The sequence below is a fragment of the Taudactylus pleione genome, unplaced genomic scaffold, assembly GCF_031769625.1.
Source record: "Taudactylus pleione unplaced genomic scaffold, aTauple2 ptg000053l, whole genome shotgun sequence".
NCBI classification, from domain to species: Eukaryota; Metazoa; Chordata; class Amphibia; order Anura; family Myobatrachidae; genus Taudactylus; species Taudactylus pleione.
In genome coordinates this window covers 2,966,521-2,986,170 of record NW_028284455.1, presented here as the reverse complement: position 1 = coordinate 2,986,170, position 19,650 = coordinate 2,966,521, and the positions used below count along the sequence as shown (strand labels likewise).

The 19,650-nt window shown below is 43.9% G+C and overlaps 1 protein-coding gene across 2 annotated transcripts in view; it reads right to left on the bottom strand.

The window, feature by feature from the left end:
• Positions 1 to 15,573, bottom strand: part of CCNY (cyclin Y) — a 194,713-nt gene extending 179,140 nt beyond the window's left edge. The window contains exon 1 of one of the 2 annotated variants that reach the window (XM_088463161.1): positions 14,947 to 15,573. In XM_088463161.1, coding sequence (XP_088319287.1) covers positions 14,947 to 15,100 — 154 coding nt within the window. In that variant the 5' untranslated portion in view covers positions 15,101 to 15,573. The remainder of the gene's footprint in view (positions 1 to 14,946) is intronic. The other variant, XM_088463169.1, reaches the window with a different exon arrangement.
• Positions 15,574 to 19,650: the final 4,077 nt, after the last annotated feature.

Sequence of the window (19,650 nt, the reverse complement as noted above, 5' to 3'; positions counted from 1 at the left end):
AGGGCCTGATTCGGTCCCCGGGCCTGAGGTTCCCCATCCCAGCACTAGACTATGTGTACCCAGGCCAACATCAGCAGCGACAGGACCCGGCAGGAGAGCAGACATCGGCAAATTGGTCTCTTCCACGGACAGAACTCCATCTCCTTGTAAAAACTACAGTAGGTGAGAGGCTGTTAGTTTTTTTTATTTTACTGTCAAGGTTCTTGTTCCATAATACTGCCTTCACATTACTTTCTTTTTGCCTCATTCCTGAGAAATGTACTGCTAGTTATTCTATGGTATATTCTCATGGATCCTGGCTTAATGTGATAACCATAGGATATCTCAAATCTTGTAATTAAAATAAGAACAACAATAAATGGCTTAGGGGGGGAATTCAATTAGCCGCTGTATTTTACTGCAAACTAATTAATCCCCCAGGCTTTCATTTAGCGTCTAAGGCAGCCTGCAGGCCGCACTTATCGAAGATTTGTTTTCAGGGTCTGATCAGACCTGAAAAGAAATCCCCTATAACTAGTCAGTTAACGGGTGAAGCGAGGCACTTAACGCATAGATCTGTGAACTTATCACGGATTCTATGTGTTAACACTCGTTAACATGTTGATTTAACGGACGTTAACAATCTGCTCGAGTGAAACTCTAATTGAATAGCCCTTGGCAATAAAGCCCAAGGCTATCACCCTTTTTCACCCACATTAACTTAACGGGGCTAATTGAATTTGGCCCTTAGTATTGGACTCTCGAGATTTTTGTGTGTAAACAAAAAGCCTGAATCTAAATACACACTACCCAGCCGGATTACAAGACTGTTTGTCTTAGTTAACTTGCTACATATGTTGTTTGTCAATACGCTGTTATCACCAGTTTGTCAAGCAGCAATAAAAATATTTTTTGGGAAAAAAACGACTTACTCCCATGATCTTTGCATGAATGTTTTACCTCTAACTCAAGGCAGGTCCCGTGACAAACTGCAAATCCCATCAGCTACTTGAAGTAAGCGCTGGTTACACACCGCATGTCAAACATATTTGACATGTAGTCATCACTGGTGGTTTCTTCATGTCAGTGGGTAATCACCCTTACTGTGGCTCTCAATCTTTCTGCTGTTGTCACAAACCTGGCATGTGATACTTTTTTAGGACATAATATTAAAATAATGCAAAAAGCAACCCAGAAATAATAATAAAATAGAAAAAATATATATATATATAAAATACAAGTACATAGGGAGCTATTCATCAACACTAAATGGCCTGGTAACCATGTTTCCGCATATTTTAGTTACCGTGCCATTCATCATCAGGGGTCGATAGGACCCAGATATTCAGCAAACTCCGAAAACTTCAGATGGCGCTTGTTCTCGGATACCCGCTCCTTCCTATGGGAAGGGGATCAGGGGATGCGAAGGATTCGAGCGGATCCCTCCGGCGCTTCCTTATTACCTCCCCTGCGGCTGTGCGCGTGAGTAACCTCAGGTCACGCATGCCTAGCCGGGATGACGGGGAAGAGGTAAGTAACGCAGCTACTTCTGTAGCTGCAATACTAACCGATGGGGACAGCTGCTTATCGGACCAATTATGAATTGCTCCGGTGTTAGTTTCCCCTGCTGCGAGTTGGAAACTTAAGTATCCCTCGCAGCGAGATAACAATCATCGGTGGCCATACGTCCTCCGATGATGAATAGGCCCCATAGAACTTTATCTAACTAGCTTTTTGAACTGTACGTAACTTTGTCCGCTCCCCCAATGCCATCATACTATTTTATATAATAACTGCAAAAATGTTCTAATTTAAAAATCAATAAACAAAAGAGCCTCAGCAAATACTCCAACCCAAATCTACAAAATACAGCACATTTAAAAAAAAATGCTTTAATAAAGTACGAGATGTAGATTATAGCAATTGCCCTTCTCTTGCCTTGTTAGGCACACAGTTGGATAACATCTTAAGGATTGAAACTATTACTAGTTTATACATTTGTACATAATAAGCCCTCACAGCAATCCCCTGACACAATAAAATGCACTATTTATTTGCTTAATACTGTTTGGGAATTAGCCCATCTCCACCTCCCTCCTCCATACAAGAAGAGTAAATTCAGATTTAGTACCATGGTGAGAAAAGAACACATTCTCGAACATAAGAAAGGCTACACTATGACAAGGCCATCAATGGGGCCTGTTATAAAGCAAACAAAACCTAATTCTTCTTAGATAGATAATAGATACATTCCTGTTAATGTACTGAATTAGTCCAAAATGTAGAGAAGACAGTAAACTGAACACAAGACAGTAAATAGACCACACAATTCATTTGTGTACAGGAAATTAATTTCCTCACCATGGGCCTGATTCTGAGAGGGAAGCAATGGCGATATTCACGTAAATGGTCAATGTGCTTCAGCTACACATGTGTCTAAGTAGCTAGAAAGATGCACCGCGGATGCGTCCCATGGGGTGTGTGCGTACAGAGCCGCAGGACAGGCGAGACACACTGTCTCAGAAATGTATTAGCTGCTCCTGGGCGGTAACTGGGAGGTGGATATTCGGATGTATGGAGTTATACCGCTTTATGGGCGTCTTGCAAGCATGTCGTATAACAGATTGCAAACTCGCTTACTTGCCTACATAGGAGGCCATACTCTGATGGAGATTGTACGCCAAGCATGGGATGGTGTGACCGATGGTTGCGTCTAAAGATGCACCAAGCAGGATTGTAGCATCTAAAGAAGAACAAAGTAGGCGCCCATGCTTATTCAGACACAAGGATGTACACCAGAGAATGGCTTATACTTATATTTGGCATAAGGCCACAGTAGTTACAAACAGCAAAAGACGTCCAACTCAGAATCAGACTCCAAGTGTCACCTGACATCACCATTACGTCAGCCTGTGTATGTCACCGGCTATGTTACGCTACAGCGGATGTTACGGTGTGCCTCGATAGTGCATAAGGAAAAATTAGTGGAGACTGTTATGGAAGCTCAATGAGGCATTCATAAGGAACTGCATTTTCATCAATAAGTCAATTATTATAAATACCTGTAGAAGGAGGATGTGACTGTACGGCAAATGTTTAAAAAAAAAAAAAAAAAAAGAGGCCTAAACGAATATTCTACAAAGTGTAAAGTCAAACCCTATTAAGTAAAATAAAACACCATGTGGATGCGCCCTAGCTACAGGTCATGCTACAATGCAATAACACCATTTAAGTCCCAGGGCTATCAATCTCTACATTGTGTTTAGTGCAGGCATGATACACAGGCCCATACCCAATCTAAAGGCTGCAACTTGCATATAAGAGCAACATGAAGATGAGCACAAAATGGTCATGCATTCAAATACCACCTCTTACGGGCAGGTAATTACGTTTGTGTTCATCTGACTCCTCAGGGCGGCATAAAGTAGTCTTTAACGGGTTTTAAAAGGCAGGTTTGTCCCTTGTGAATCATCATCTTGAGGCACACAGAAGATTAGGGTTCTGATCTTGTGCTCAGCTTGACTGACTAGATCAGTAAGGACAGGGCTTCCGTGGTTCAGGGACATGGCCAAGATGCAAGGAGGGGAATGGAGGCAAGTGCAAAGTCAGTGGAAGGACAGCAGGTCACACAGCATAACACAAAGATGTAAGACACACTCATATGTATGCAGGAAGATTGTGGTGTCAAACACCTCTATATGAAACATAGTTAATCCAACATGTTTTCTGAATACAAGCCTACAATCTAGATTCGGGCAGAAATATCATGCTGAGACTAGTCAACCTCAACCTCTGCTCACCACTTCGGAACAGAAGAGAGCACCTTGATGGCTGACAACAGAGTTACGTGACTAGGAATTGTGAACAGATTGCTATAGACTGTCAGGATCAGCCTCTCCTGTTTGATGTACAGACTAATTATTATTTACCATTCACGTCTGCCCTGTTGGAAATTAAAGAGTATAGTTACAATACATACTCTGTGCTAATTTCATACATATATTTATTATATACTCTGTGTTAGGTACATTTCTTAAATTGCCATTATGTAATAGGGAATAGTAGATTTTAGTGGAGATTGACTTTACAAATAAATCACAAAAGATATTAGTTTATATTTTAAAAATTTAATTTTGTTCAGTATGGGCAAATTAATACGCTATTCTTGAATATAATGGAATCTAGTCCTACAGACAATTAAAAAAAAAAAAACGCCATTGAAATGATGACAACACGAACTAAAGGGTTAGCGGCACACTAAATTATAAACCCCAATTTGCCCCATTGACACTGAATGAGATCACAATTATTAGATGTAATGAAGCTTAGTAATATGGATGTCTGCCAAGGCTAATTATACCAAAATGAAGATAACACAGGTGCAATACAATTAGCTCTTTTATCCTCCTCCACTTCTTATCTGTGAACAGAAGAACCATTTTCACATTATTATTTTTATTTATTTATTTTGCACATTTTTTGTTAGATGTGGCTATAGGTGTTCCTGCAGCTTGGAGAAGCCTTCAGTTAAATAGTGTCAGTCATTTAAAAAATGTAGGCTATTATTTATCTGAGGCAGTGACTTCATCAAGGCTATTATACCAGCTCTGTGATGTTAATTCCTGTAGGCAGTGGCGTATCTATTACCTTTTGGGCCCCATAGCAAAATGTTTAAGCCCCCCCCCAACTCAGGTCTCCACCAGGGTATATACACACACACATACAGTGTATATATATATATATATATATATATATAGATAGATAGATATAGATAGATATAGATAGAGAGAGACTTGCAAAAGTATTCACCACCTTTCCTTTTTCCATGTTATGTTGCCTCACGACCTGGAATTGAAATGGATTGTTTGAAGGTGTGCATCATTTCATTCACAGAACATGCCTACAACTGTGAAGTTGTGTTTTTTTAATATTGTGAATCAAACAACATTTCGGACAACATAAAAGAAAACTTCAGCGTGCATAACTATTCACCCCCCTAAAGTCAGTACAATGTCAAGCCACCTTTTGCAGCAATTACAGCTGCAAGTCGCTTTGGATAAATCTCTATGAGCTTGCCACATCTTGCCCCTGGGATTTTTGCCCATTCCTCAAGGCAAAACTGCTCCAGCTCCTTCATGTTGGACGGTTTCCGCTTGTGAACAGCAATCTTCAAGTATGACCACAAATTCTCAATTGGACTGAGATCTGGGCTTTGACTAGGCCATTCCAACACATTTAAATGTCTCCCCTTAAACCACTCGAGTGTTGCTTTAACAGTATGCGTTGGGTCATTGTCCTGCTGGAAGGTGAACCTCCGTCCCAGTCTCAAATCACAGGCAGACTGAAACAGGTTTTGCTCAAGAATATCCCTGTATTAAGCACCAGCCATCTTTCCCTCGACTCGAATCAGTTTTCCAGTCCCTGCTGCTGAAAAACATCCCCACAGTGAAACATGGTGGTGGCAGCATCCTGCTGTGGGGATGTTTTTCAGCAGCAGGGACTGTTCTTGGGGCAGTGGGATGTGTTGGGCTTGCACCAGACATAGCGTTTTCCTTGGTGGCCAAAAAGTTAAATTTTAGTCTCATCTGACCAGAGCACCTTCCTCCATACATTTGGGGAGTCACCCACATGCCTTTTGGAAACTCAAATCGTGTCTTCTTATTTTTATCACTAAGTAATGGCTCCTTTTTAGCCACTCTTCCATAAAGTCCAGCTCTGTGGAGTGTACGGCTTATTGTGGGCACATGCACAGATACACCAGTCTCTGCTGTGGAACTCTGCAGCTCCTTCAGGGTTACCTTTGGTCTCTGTGCTGCCTCTCTGATTAATGCTCTCCTTGCCTGGTCTGTGAGTTTTGGTGGTCGGGCCCTCTCTTGGCAGGTTTGTTGTGGTACCATGTTCTTTCCATTTGATGATGATGGATTTGATGGCGCTTCGGGGGATCATCAAAAATTGGGATATTTATTTATTTTTTTATAACCCAACCCAGAATTGTACTTCTCAACAACTTTGTCCCTGACTTGTTTGGAGAGCTCCTTGGTCTTCATGGTGTGATGCCTCTTGCTTAGTGGTGTTGCAGCCTCTGGGGCCTTTCAAAAAGGTGTGTTTATACTGACAGATCATGTGACACTTAGATTTCACACAGATGGACTTCATTTCACTAATTATGTGACTTCTGAAGGTAATTGGTTGCACCTGAACTTTTGAGGGACTTCATAGCAAAGGGTGTGATTACATATGCACACGCCAATTTTCAGAATTGTGTTTATAAAAAAAAAAAAAAGATTTTTTTTTATATATCTCATTTCACGTCACCAATTTAGACTATTTTGTGCAGATCCATCACATAAAATTCAGATGAAAAAAAATAATAATTTACGGGTTGTAATGTAACAAAAAGGGTAAAAAGCCAAGGGGCTGAATACTTTTGCAAGGCACTAAATATAATGTATATATACATATATATATATATATATATATATAATGTATATGTATATATCTATGTATATATATATATATATATTATGTTCTCACTCCTAAGTGACTGATGCAGAGGGAATACTAAAATAAAATCACATGATATTATAACTAGGGATGTGCAGGCTCGGATAGGTTCGAGTTTGCACGTTGAGTTCGGATTTTTCCCTCCAAAAAAACGGAACTCAGAAAGAGGCTAAACGTCATCTTACATGGACGAACATCATCATTCCTGGACAAGTCCAGGAATGATGATGTTCGTCCATGTAAGATGACGTTTAGCCTCTTTCTGAGTTCCGTTTTTTTGGAGGGAAAAATCCGAACTCAACGTGCAAACTCGAACCTATCCGAGCCTGCACATCCCTAATTATAACTAGTATTGCGGTCCACTAGTTATTCTGAGGTGACTGGGAAGAGAGAGAGGTCAACCCACCTATGATTTGGAGTCTTGCAAAATCATATGCTGGAGCTACTTGTCTCCTCCAGCAGCAGTAGCTGTCTGTAACTGGCACATCCTCTCACTGCTCTCTGACTGCTGCGACAATTGATGTTCCGTCCTCAGCTGAGCAGCCTGAACGTTCGATCATCTGAGGCTGAGCACACAGCCATGCAGATTTCCAAATATTTTTTTTTTTTTTTTAAAAAGCAGCGACAGTGATTCTAATGAGTGGTCTGGTGCACACCCGGACCACCCCGTAGTTTCACTTATGGGTGCAGGGTTTGCTTGCTGGGCCTGCAGGCCCCCTAAGATGCTGGGCCCCATAGGAAGCGCACCCCTTGCACCCTCTATAGCTACGGCACTGCCTGAAGGCTGTATCCTCATATTGGATCAGACCACAAATGTCTGCCACTACTTTGTGTTGGTGCACTGTGGAAAATTGTAATTGCTATTTAACATAGGGACCAGCATTAATAACATCCTAAGCTTGCTTCTATGTTTGTAGATAAAAGGGTTTGCTAGGGGTAAATTTACTAAAACAAATAAAAAGGAAAAGTGGAGGTGTAGCCCATAGCCACCAGTTTCTAGCAATCATTTTCTAGACCAATGATAGGCAACTTGATACAGTTTGGGGGCCACACTGGGCGGCCCTCTAAATTCAAAGGGATCGCATATTACACCAAAGCTGTGTATCCACTATACGATATGCTGAACGACTGAACGATAACAATATCGTTGTCGTTCACTATATTGTCCAGTGGATATGCAGTCAACGACTAGCGATGCGCGCCCCCACTTGTTGTTGACGACGTCGCTCATTGCCCGAACCTGCTGTCCAACCTGACGATATTATCAGGTTGTGCAGGTTCGGGGATGGGTGCCGACACTAAACGATATCGTTCAGAGTGTTGTGCTCAATGTCGTTGACAACATTGAGCACACCACTACCGGGGACACACTAAACCAGGGGTGGGGAACCTTTTTTTCTGCTGAAGGCCATATTGATATATATATATAACATTATTCGCGGGCCCGTTGCCGGCCACGCCCCCTCTGTGTGACGTCACACAGGGACGGGGCCACAACCGCTGGTGATTACAGCAATGCCCAGAGCATCCTGAGGATGCTCTGGGGAGCTGTAAGGGCAGCGGTCTGACAGTCTGAAGCATCCTAAGGGTACTCCAGGCGGCACCGCTGCATAGAGTCAAGCTGGAGTATGCCATTCAAAAAAGCTCCAAGGGTCAGACCAAATGATTCCACGGGCCTTATAAAGGCCCCTCAGCCTGAGGTTCCCCATCCCTGCACTTAATGATATCGCTCATGGAGCGAATCATTTAGTGGATACGTGGCATAAGAGGGGCATTTGTCAAATCTTGGAGAGATAAAGGGGCCTATTCATCAACACTAAATTAACGTTTTTAAGGACATTTTCCTTAAATAACGTTATTTTAGTATTCATGAAGCCACTTAGCACAGGAGATAACACTGATATCTCCTTGCTAAGTCCCCCTGCGTTAATTTCCACACTCCCCATACATTAGTGCTGTGCATGCGCTGGGTTTACGAATGTAACAGCGCATGCGCAGCACTGTTTCCAGCTGCGATAAGTTAGAGTAGACAGGGAAAAGTATCTATTTCCCGAAAAGCTGTCATCGCAAAAATGACAGCTTTTCAGAATAGATACTGATGGAGAGGAGGAATGATGAATTCCTCCGGTAATCAGGTAGAACTCCATGCGAGTTCTAAACCTAATTACCACCATCAAATTTTAAGGTATGATGAATAGGCCCCATAATGTGGATAAGTTGTTCATAGCAACCAATCAGCTTCTAACTGTCATATTTCTATCGATCAGAAAAATGTCTACAACGACCAGCGATGCGCGCTCCTGCTGGTCGTTTAGACATCTATCATCAGGCAAACATGCTGGACAAGCTGACGATAACGTCAGGTTCAGCATGTTTGCAGATGATTGATTGTGCCTACACTGAACGACTGCTCGTTCAGCGTAGGCACATCACAGACTTTGAAACCATGTTACAATGTTGTAATCGTGCAGTCCTTTTGAGGTCTGCTAGTGGATGGGCAGCTTTAAAAGCTGATTGGTTGGTATGAGTAACTTCTCCACTTTATCTCTCTCCAAGATTTGATAAATCTCCCCCTTGAGCTCAGTAGCAAGTTAAATGAATACATTTAAAAGAGGCACTTTTCTGTAATAACATATCAGTAGGCCTTTTAAACAAAATGCATACTTACCTACTCTCCGGAGCGTGCTGGAGTCTACCGATTTTTTGGATAATACTCCGCACCCCCGAAGAGTGGCTGGATCTCCCTTCTGCCCAGACCCGCAATTTCCTGCATTTTGCTTTGCCGGCATAAGGCCTATGACGTGAGAGTCTGGCATTGCCCCCTAAAGTGGTCATCTGCGTCTCCTCTCCAGGCTTCTCCCAGAGAAGAGAAACTGAAAGTAGGCAAACACGATTATAAGTTAACAAACACTTGACAAAACAAGCAGGAGGCTGATAGTGAAGGTTTGGAGGGCCATCTGTACCCATCACTGTTTTAGACACCTGATTGATTGCTATGGTCAACACCTTCACTTTTTCTTTTTGGATGTTTAAGTAAATCTACCCCCAGGAGCCTTTTCATTATTTATCTGAAAGAGGCACTGAAAACGAGAATTACTGAATGCTGACACCACAACAAATATGGAATCATGTACAGTGGCGAAATCTTGCAGTGCCGGGTTGTGTAATGCGGTGTTACTGCACATGTGTGATCTTAGGCCGCACCCTGATAGCGCTTTCCATTTGGGAAAGGTCCTGCACTCTACTACATTTTTATACACACGCATGCACATTTTTATACACACGCATGCACATTTTTATACACACTTACATTTATATGACAAAAATGGGAAACATGGGCGTGGAAGCAGCTGTATATGATTAGTCCATCCAGTCATGTGCATGGTCATTACAATGACACAAATGTGTGATGGAAAAATTGTCTGAAATGCCTCAGGAAGGGTATATGTGCAAAAAAGAGTGATGATAAAAATACAGGACTGGTTTTTCACTTCCTATGATGCAAGTTATATTCCAATTGTTTCATGGCTGTAGCCACATCACCAATATCATCCATTTCTGTTCAATGTTACCTGCTCATTACACTTTCTCCTGAAATGCTTCTTCTGGTCCAGACAATTGATTAATCCTGTTATTATGCTTATGTAGTTTTTTATGTTTTTTTAAATGCCCACTACTAATCATGCCTTTCCTCCTATCTCTATCACAGGATGCCAGCTTTCTGCATTTCAGGCATTCAAAGGGGGAAGGTTTTCCTGTTCCCTTTAGGAATTGCTTACAAGAGAAGTATCATTTTTGTTCTAAACCTAGATTTATTACCAGCCCGACGGTCATGCTTAATGTCAATGAGCAGCAGGCACATCTAAGAAATGTGCAGGAGGGGGGAGGTTAATCACAATGACCAGTGCATTGTTTGCCAGGGTAAAGGGTGATCCAGCCACACTGTGATAGCTGGGGCAATCGCACCCATCTTGATCCTCCCCAGCTTTGAAACTTGATAAATAGAAAATAAAATTAATTTTGAGAACTATTTGGAAACTGCTCTTAACAGGCCTCTTAATCCCTGATTTACCATCAAGAAATTAATTCATCAATATTAATCTTGATTGTATTGTAGATCTTACAGATTCTAAGTAAATCTGCATTCAAGCCATTTAGCACATGCGTAGCGAGTTAAATATATACATTTACATCAAGCATGCTCGACCTCTGCACATGTCAGCTTAGGTGTGTAGCACCGAGCTGTGATATCAGCACCAAACAGCCAGCCCACCAATGGGCACGATTCAATTAAACGCGAAGTGAATAGCGCTGGGAATGAGCTCCCGGAGCTATTCAATTCTGCGAAAAGTTAGGTCAGGGAAGGCTCGTACTCGTGCCTAAACACCCTGTTCAAGCCGCGAGAACGAGCCTTTCCCGACCTAACTTCCCGATGCGATGTGGTTTTCCCAGCGATAAGGGCAGACAACAGCATCGCGCCAGGACTTTTGTCGGAGAAGAAATCCTAGTCGGACTTAGCAGCGCATATATGAATTGAATAGCTCCGGGAGCTGATTCCCGCCGCTATTCGCTTCACGTTGAAAGAATCATGCCCATTGACATTAAAGAGCAGCTGTTGCCTGGTTCTTGCTGCTGCCTGCCTTTTCTCAGTGCCCACTATGGGGGCATTAAAAACACTGATTGACTGTTGTAGACACTCCATCAACCAAAGCACCATAAGTGACCTCTTAGAATCACCAGTCATGCAGCTTTGTGTAGCTATAACATATGTGGAGTTGGATATGGCTTGTGCCTCGTCAGCAGAAACATGACCTCATGTAAGTGGCTATCAAACATAGGGGTTGATACAATTCTCAGCGATGTGTGATATTCAGCTGCGCACATCACCATATAATATGGTAGCCAAGCTATTTTACTGGTCAAAAAGTGCCTATGTCCAACCGTTACAATAGTCACTTGAATCAAACCCACAAACCCAGATTTCTTATTTCAGTTTAAAAAAAAAAAAAAAGTTTTAGCATCCATGTCTTATGGTGCCTCTACATTTCAGGCTATTCCAAGTTATTATGAAGGGATCCATGGTAGCACATTATAGTATTTTATACCGCTAGTGTGCCTGTGGCAGAGAAATTGTATTTTAAGTGTCACCAGAGCCAGAACAGATACACTACTAAAGATTCTCTGTACAGAGTTGTGTTGGCACCACATAAAGATTAATAATATTATTATTACTACAACATGCAACATACCCAAGTTGCAATGTGTATATTCACAACACACAAATCAGAGTAGACATTTCTGAAATTAAGCCACATCACATAGATAGAATCTTTATGGCCAAACTGCATGCTTACAGATCAGGCAGGCCCTGGACTAGATCTTCAGTACTTGTACCACACTCAGAAATATTATTCTACACTACTTTAGGTCCAGTGAAGTGCAGTGAGGTAAATGGCTGGGGAGGTACTTGCTAATATAAGAGCCAGATTTACAGATACATATATGAACCCAATGGTTCATGTGAGCATTATATAAAGGTGCAGCAGTATACTGTAGAGTGATGGAAATTTGGTGTGTTTTGATCAGGGATGTGTGGAAAAGGTAGGCAGGGGAGGCAGTGCCTCACCTGCCATACACGTTTTGCTCCAGAGTTTTGACTATAAAAATTATAAGAATAATACAAAGAAGATATTTATAATATTTTCTTTACATTTTTCTTATACTTTTTATAATCAAAACTCTGGAGTATACCTAAGTATGACAGGAAAGGCTCTATCTCACCTGCCCGCGTATCATTGCTCAGGCCAATCTCTCTGGCTCAATCCAACTAGCATTATCCAAACGTAAATGTAATAAGCTAAATCAATTTACAACTGTGAAAAATTGTATAACACCATGTACCAAATCACATAAAGCATAGTAATATTTATAGAACAGTGGATGCGATCTTTAAATATAACAAAGCCTCTAATGCAAAACATAGCTTCTCAAAACTGGATTCCCATTAAGAGCCATATTCAATTTGGGCGGACCCGCGATACTTTTCCGCCTCCCGGACTTTTTGCCTACATCGCGTGTTTTGCAGGTGGAAAAGTATCGCGCGAGTGCCCGCGTATTCCTGTATTCAGTTTGAAAGTACGCGAAAACGGTACCCAGCGAAACTTAAACAAGTCCTATCAGATTTGGGCAAATCAGCCTGACACCCCCCCAAAAGATGCTCTGACATGGGGTTACCCCCGATTTGGCTTGCTAAAGGTATTTGTTGTTTTCAAACTGGCTCAATAGCTGCTACATAGCATTTTTGTATAAGTGGTGTAGAATAGTATTCAGGAGTTTTTTTTCCAGAAAATAACATCCCAGCAAATTTGGGGCACTTGAAAATGGGGGCCAGCATATTTTAAAGTTGCTAAAGTTAAGTTTAAAAAATCGTGAAACCTGCCACAAGTCCCTGCAATGAAAAAAAACACTTGGCGACCCCCCTGGAGTCTAGTTCGCTAGTTTCTAACTTTGTCCCCCAACATTTTTTTTTTCACCCCGAAATGAAAGTGATTTTTTTAGGGAGTTCTAAAGTGTTTTTTAAAAAAATGTTGACGCAGTTTCCTTTTGGGGGACAGTCTGAAGGCTGCATGTAGGCTACACGGGGGTTCCCAAAACGTTGCACCCCAAAACCCCAATTCTGCACTTTTTTCCGCCTGCTATCCATAGGCGAAACTTTTCCGCCTATTACATTGCATTGACTTTCCGCCTAGGCTTAAAGTCTTTCAAATTGAATACGGCGATACTTTTCTGCCTGGCAAAATGACATCATCGGCGAAACCTTTTCGCCAATTCCGGCTTTTCGCCTCAAATTGAATACGGGCCTATATGTCAATTCCATACAGCATTCTGTACATGTGCATTGTGTTTACACTTAGTCATGAACACTGCAATTAACAAAACATATTTCCCAAAATTATAAAATGCACAAGTGAAACCTTGACAAATACAATGCATCACTGGTCACAAAACTGTAGACAAAGTTTATAACTAAGCCCTGGAGGAAGATAAAGTAGAGAAAGTACCAACCAATCAGCTCCTGACTGTCATTTTACAGGTTGTGTTTTAAAATGACAGTTAGGAGCTGATTGGTTGGTACTTTGGCCCTCATTCAGAGCCGCTCGTTAGCGGCAGTACGCTCGTTCCGAGCGATGTTTGCACATCTGCGCATGCGTACGCTTTTTAGTACGCATGCGCGAACTAGTCAGTGCGGCCGAAAATCTTTGTACGCTATATTGCGAGTGCCTGCTATTTTGAGTGACAGAATGAGGCGTATGTGGGTGGTAACAGGGGAAGGTGCTTGAAAATGGGGAGTGGAGATCCGAACGCAGGCGTGCTTAAAGGTCAAAACGGGCGTTTTATGGGTGTGTATATTTAAAACAGCAGCGTCATTGTCCACGTCACTGGGTTATTTTATAGCCAGAACTGCTCGCAAATTTGTGGTAGCAAACACCAACCACAAGAATAGCGAGCAGTTCATACGCTGGTCGATGTACTCGATTAATCTAATAAATAGCGGACATGACGTATGGTGCGAGCGGCCAGGGGGCGTTTTTAACAAATAAACGAGCGTATGTTTTGCTCGTTCGTTCAGACTTAGAGGTGTGAACAGACTGCAATGTGCGTACGGATCATTTGAATAGCCACCCCTTGTTTTTAAACGAACGACCGCAAATAGCGAACGGCTCTGAATGAGGGCCTTTATCTCCACATCATCTCTTTCCGAGGCTTAGTACAATCTCCCCCTTATTGAGGATGGTAGTACACCAAGGGAATGGATGGGTATAAACAATGACTACATCTAAAAATAAATTAAAAAAGTGTTATGAACCATAAGCTTTGCAGATCTTGTTTGTCTCTAGTGTCAGTCACATGCAGAGCTGGATAAACACTATGGGCTGGCTGGAATGCAATTGATGTGCGATTTAATGAAAGCTGACAATAAGGATGACTTATCCAGCACTAGCTGCACTCTCTCTTTGGAAAAAGAAGAAAGCTGCCAATGTCTTACACACTTTGTAAGGACTAATGAGAGGTTCTGCAGCATCTACATGTGGGCGAGTGTCTGCTTGTATAATGTGTACACGGGACACCCACTGGTGGGCAGCACAGTTCAGTGCCAGGAAGGTGGGTTTGTTTGCCTGTCAAAAAGCAGCCACCAGCCTCTGGGTTCACACCTGCTATTAGACAAGCTGCAAACCCCCTATTTCTGCCAGGGATACAGTGAGTGGGCACCCTTCTCTCTTCCAAGGTAAGTACCCTATTGCCCGTCACTGGCAGCGCAAGGGATAGGGCAGTTTTGCTCAACACTGACAGTGCAACGGCTACTGCTCTATTGCTTCCAACTGGCAATGCAAGGGTGCCCCTCCCTGGCACTATTGCCCCTCTCTGGCAGTACAAAGGTTTAGCAGCCCCCCTCCTTCTTACCGTCTATGTTCTCCCGGTCACTGATGTGCTGCAAGTTGCACCCTGTATCCTCCCTGCTGATATCCTGCTCCGGCCGATAGGACTCCAGCCTGGAGTGAGCATTTCTCCGCAGCTTGGGGCTGGAGGACACGCAGCAAGATGTGGTGTTCCCCATGATGGTCCCCCGGGTACCCCACCTCACTCCCCTGTGCCTTGCCTCTCAGCAGCAGCAGCAGCTCACAGCAATGATGGAGGGGAGGCAGCAGCAGATGCCAGTGCTGGGGTGCTAATGCTGATTGCAGGGCATCTCCATGGGTACACAGCGTGCTGAGCCGCCCCTCTTAGATTATGAGCATACACTGATCTTCATACTGAGCCCGGCACACAGGCATCTCCCCCAGCCTGCTGCTCATGATTAATATCCCTTAATAATGAGGCTTCTTGTCCCTGGTACATAGGGGCTCCTCCTTCCTCTCCTCCCCAGCACCATCACCACTCAGCCCGGGGCTATCACTGCAAAAGGTTCCGGTTCAAAGGGGTGGGGAATATGGGAAGTACGAGCTGGCTCTCATACATACATTTATTGTATCCCTGCCTGCCCTGAGATCTCCGGGGTGGAAGCTCACATGCTGCTCGGCGATCTCTGACCCCTGTCTGTGGCAGCAGGGATAAGGGACTGGATGGGACTGGGGATAATTATCTCCCTGTGCCAAGGAAAAAATGCTGTTTGCATTGAGCACTAATCTGCCAATAACACAAATGTTACACACTAATAATTGCTTTATATGCAGATTATTTATCAATGCAAACTGTATTATTCTCCCTCACAAATTCACAAATGGAGATACAGTCAGTGTCGGACTGGGGCATGAAGGGGAATTTAGTGATAGGGACCCATACTTTGGGGTGTGGCCAGCCATAGCCATTAGAGAGTGCATAGTTGGGGCCCCTTTAAATATATACATATATAGTAAATAATGCTAGTAAATGCATGATAATGTATCAGATTAATAACTGCAATGGATTGTAGAAAATACACCTGATTCCTTGAAGAGGGAGTGGGCCCTCAGGCAGTGGGGCCCACCGGGGGTTTCTCCTGTACCCCTGTGGGCAAGTCCGACCCTGGATACAGTAGATGTGCTTTACCAGGGCTTCAAAAGGTTGAACTGAAGGCATAAAGCAACCACTTTATCATTGATAGCAATGGGGACTTCAAAAAGTATTGTAAAAATATAACTGCATATATAACTATAGTAAAAGTATCCCTGCATATTTCAGCAATAAGAAATAACTTTTCAGGGCAAAAGCCTCTTGCAGAGACAGTGACTCCTGGCAAAGAGTAAATCATGAAGTGATAGCTTATACTTGTTGGTAATGGAGTGCGCTCCTGTGCTATCTCCATGATGTAGTTTACTGAGGCATCAGGTCCTTTACCAAGATAGCCACCAGTAGAGCTACTGCACATGCGTGGGGTCACCATGCCCATGAGTTTGCGTGCCACAGTACCAGGGCCATTTCAGGAAAGGGGGCCCATGTGCAATCTCCATCACAGGCCCCCTCCTCTCTGTCCGGCGGCCGGCAGCACACTGAGCGCTGCGCCGCACTGATAGACTCTGGGCACTAGATTGTGCCCAGAGTCTATAGCACATATGCAGATCATTGGGAAAATGGGAGAGGTGACCATTTTCCCTGTACTGCGCATTTGCAAAACGATGGGAAAATGGCCACGGTGGCCATTTTACAGGCGTTTTTATAGCGATGAGACCAGCGCCAACGTGGGACTCGTGTGCGCCGCAAACCATGCACCCATTATAAATATGCCCCTGCACAGTACTATATGGACGAGTAGTACTCAGCATTGGGGAGCATTGTTCCGCTTCACCGCCGCTACCTGTTATTGTTACTGTGAGTACAGCTGTACATCTACACACTGCAATAAACCTGAAACCGTGATAACTCACTGCATGACCCACTTTTTATGATGATTCCACTGGTGTCTACTATTGCACAACTTGTGTATACCACACACATCAACAAGTTATGGGCCCAGGCACTACAAGCGTCATAGAACGCTGCATATGAAAACAAATAGTAAAGCCTGCAGACTGATTCAGCACGTACACAGTAGATTAATCCACAATGAGCTTCATTAAACTTAGAGAACTAGCTCACAATGGACATGCAACTTAAGCGTAAGAGGCTGTGAAAAATTACTATTAATCCAGGTGACAGTCCTAATCCAGATTATGTAGATCATAGGTTCTCAAACTCGATCCTCAAGTCCTGAATGTCACAAACGTGGAATTCAGGAGCTGTGTTCCCGGACTGGGCCTTGGATCTGTATTACTTGGCGCAGACGCTCGCTGGAGGAGATTTGGCTTAATGAAGTTTCTCCGCATGAGAGGGTGCAGCGAACTGACAGGAGTTTGAGGAATGCGGCACTAACGTGGTAGCTAGGAAGCTACGTGGAGCGGCTGGATAGCCGTGGGTAGACGTTGGTAGCTGAGTGGCTACGTGGAGCGGCTGGATAGCCGTGGGTAGACGTTGGTAGCTGAGTGGCTACGTGGAGCGCAGTGGGAAGGCTTGCTTAGCTAAACTAAGAAACTAGTTGCACTGGCAACTTGTGTGAGCATTGGGGATCCTTTTATAGTGGACACTGGGAGCTGACAGGCTGAGAGAGAAGGAGAAGGCTCCTCATTGGTGGTAGTGGGGTCACATGGGCAATCCAAGATGGCCGCGCCCATGGACCGGAGGACAGCGCTTCCTGGAGGTAGTCAGCGGGGACCAGCGGTCAGCAGGAGCCGGCGTGGGAGCAGCACAGCAGCGGGACCCTCCAGAGGACAACAGCGGAGACTGCCTTGGGAGAAGAGGAAGTAGCGTACAGCGTGGGAGCCGGAAGACAGCGCGGGTCAGCGCCCGCACAGGTAAGCGACGGGGTCTGATTCTGGGGTCCCCAGGCCGGCGTGTGACAGTACCCCCTTCTTCAAGAGTGGCCACCAGACACTTCCTTGGTTTATGAGGAAATTTAATATGGAACGCTTTGACCAGACGGGGTGCATGGACATCGGAGGCATTTATCCAGATTCGTTCCTCCGGACCATAATTCTTCCAGTCGATGAGGTATTGAAGACGGCTGTATCGACAACGGGAATCTAAGATTCTGTCAACTTCGAACTCCTCTCCCTGCTGTGTTTGAACACTAGAAGCTTTAGGCAGGACCTTCTGAAATCGGTTTAAGACTAGTGGTTTTAAAAGAGAAATATGGAAAGAACTTGGAATGCGAAGAAATGGAGGAAGCTTTAACTTGTAAGCCACAGGATTCAAGACTTTGATGATTGGGAATGGACCAATGAATCGCGGAGCAAATTTCTTCGAGGGTACTCGGAGTCTTAGGTTTCGGGTAGAGAGCCAGACCATATCCCCAGGTTGGAAATTTGGAACAGCTCGTCTTTGGCGGTCAGCAAATCTCTTGTACCGGGCTGACGTTTTAGTCAGAGAGGAACGAACCTTTTCCCAGATGTTGGAGAACCGTTGAAGGGACATTTTGGCCGCAGGCACATCTAATGTTGGAAGAAGAGTGAAATCTGGCACTCGAGGATGTTGACCAAAAACTGTAAAAAAAGGAGATGAGCTGGTGGACGTGTGATAATGATTATTGTGGGCAAATTCGGCCCAAGGAAGAAGTTCAATCCAGTCATCTTGGGAGGATGAGACAAAAGAGCGCAGGAACTGTTCCAGGTCTTGATTGACCCTTTCGGTCTGACCGTTGGTCTGGGGATGATAAGCGGTAGAAAATTTGAGTTTTACCTGAAGGGCTGAGCAGAGTGACCTCCAGAACTTCGCTACGAACTGTACTCCCCTGTCGGAGATGATCTCTTGAGGAAGGCCGTGGAGCTTGAAGATCTCTTTTATAAAGCTCTGGGCGAGTAGAGGTGCAGACGGAAGCCCAGTAAGTGGTACGAAATGAGCCATTTTAGAAAAACGATCCACGATAACCCAAATTGTGTTGTGGTCCCGAGATGGAGGAAGATCAGAGATGAAATCCATAGATAGGTGAGTCCATGGCTTAGATGGAATTGCAAGAGGTTGGAGTTGACCGTGTGGAACCCGCCGAGGTATCTTGTGTTGGGCACATTTGATGCATGAAGACACATAAGACCTGACGTCCTTTTTCATCGAAGACCACCAATAGGACCGCTGGATAAATTCTAGGGTTTTATCCATACCCAAGTGACCAGAGAACCGGGAAGCATGAGCCCAATGCAGTAACCTCTTGCGGAGTTCCGGAGCGACGAAAGTCTTCCCAACCGGGGGTATAGAAGATAATTGGGTAGAGGCGAAGAAAACTGAATTCAAGATTGGTTGGGGCTGTTCCATGGGTAGATCAGGGTCGCTCGTCATGGAACGGGAGAGTGCGTCGGCTTTGAGGTTTTGTGAACCGGGGCGATAGGAGACTTTGAAGTTAAATCTGGAGAAAAACATAGCCCACCGGGCTTGACGAGGGTTCAAGCAATTTGCAGATTTAAGATAAAGGAGGTTCTTATGGTCAGTAAAAATGGTAATGTGGTAATGAGCTCCTTCTAGAAGATATCGCCATTCTTCGAGGGCTAGTTTCATGGCGAGTAACTCTTGATCTCCAATGGTGTAGTTCTTTTCTGCAGGCAAAAACTTCCGGGAAAAGAAACCACAGGGATGAAGTTTTTCATCTTTAAATCGCTGGGAGAG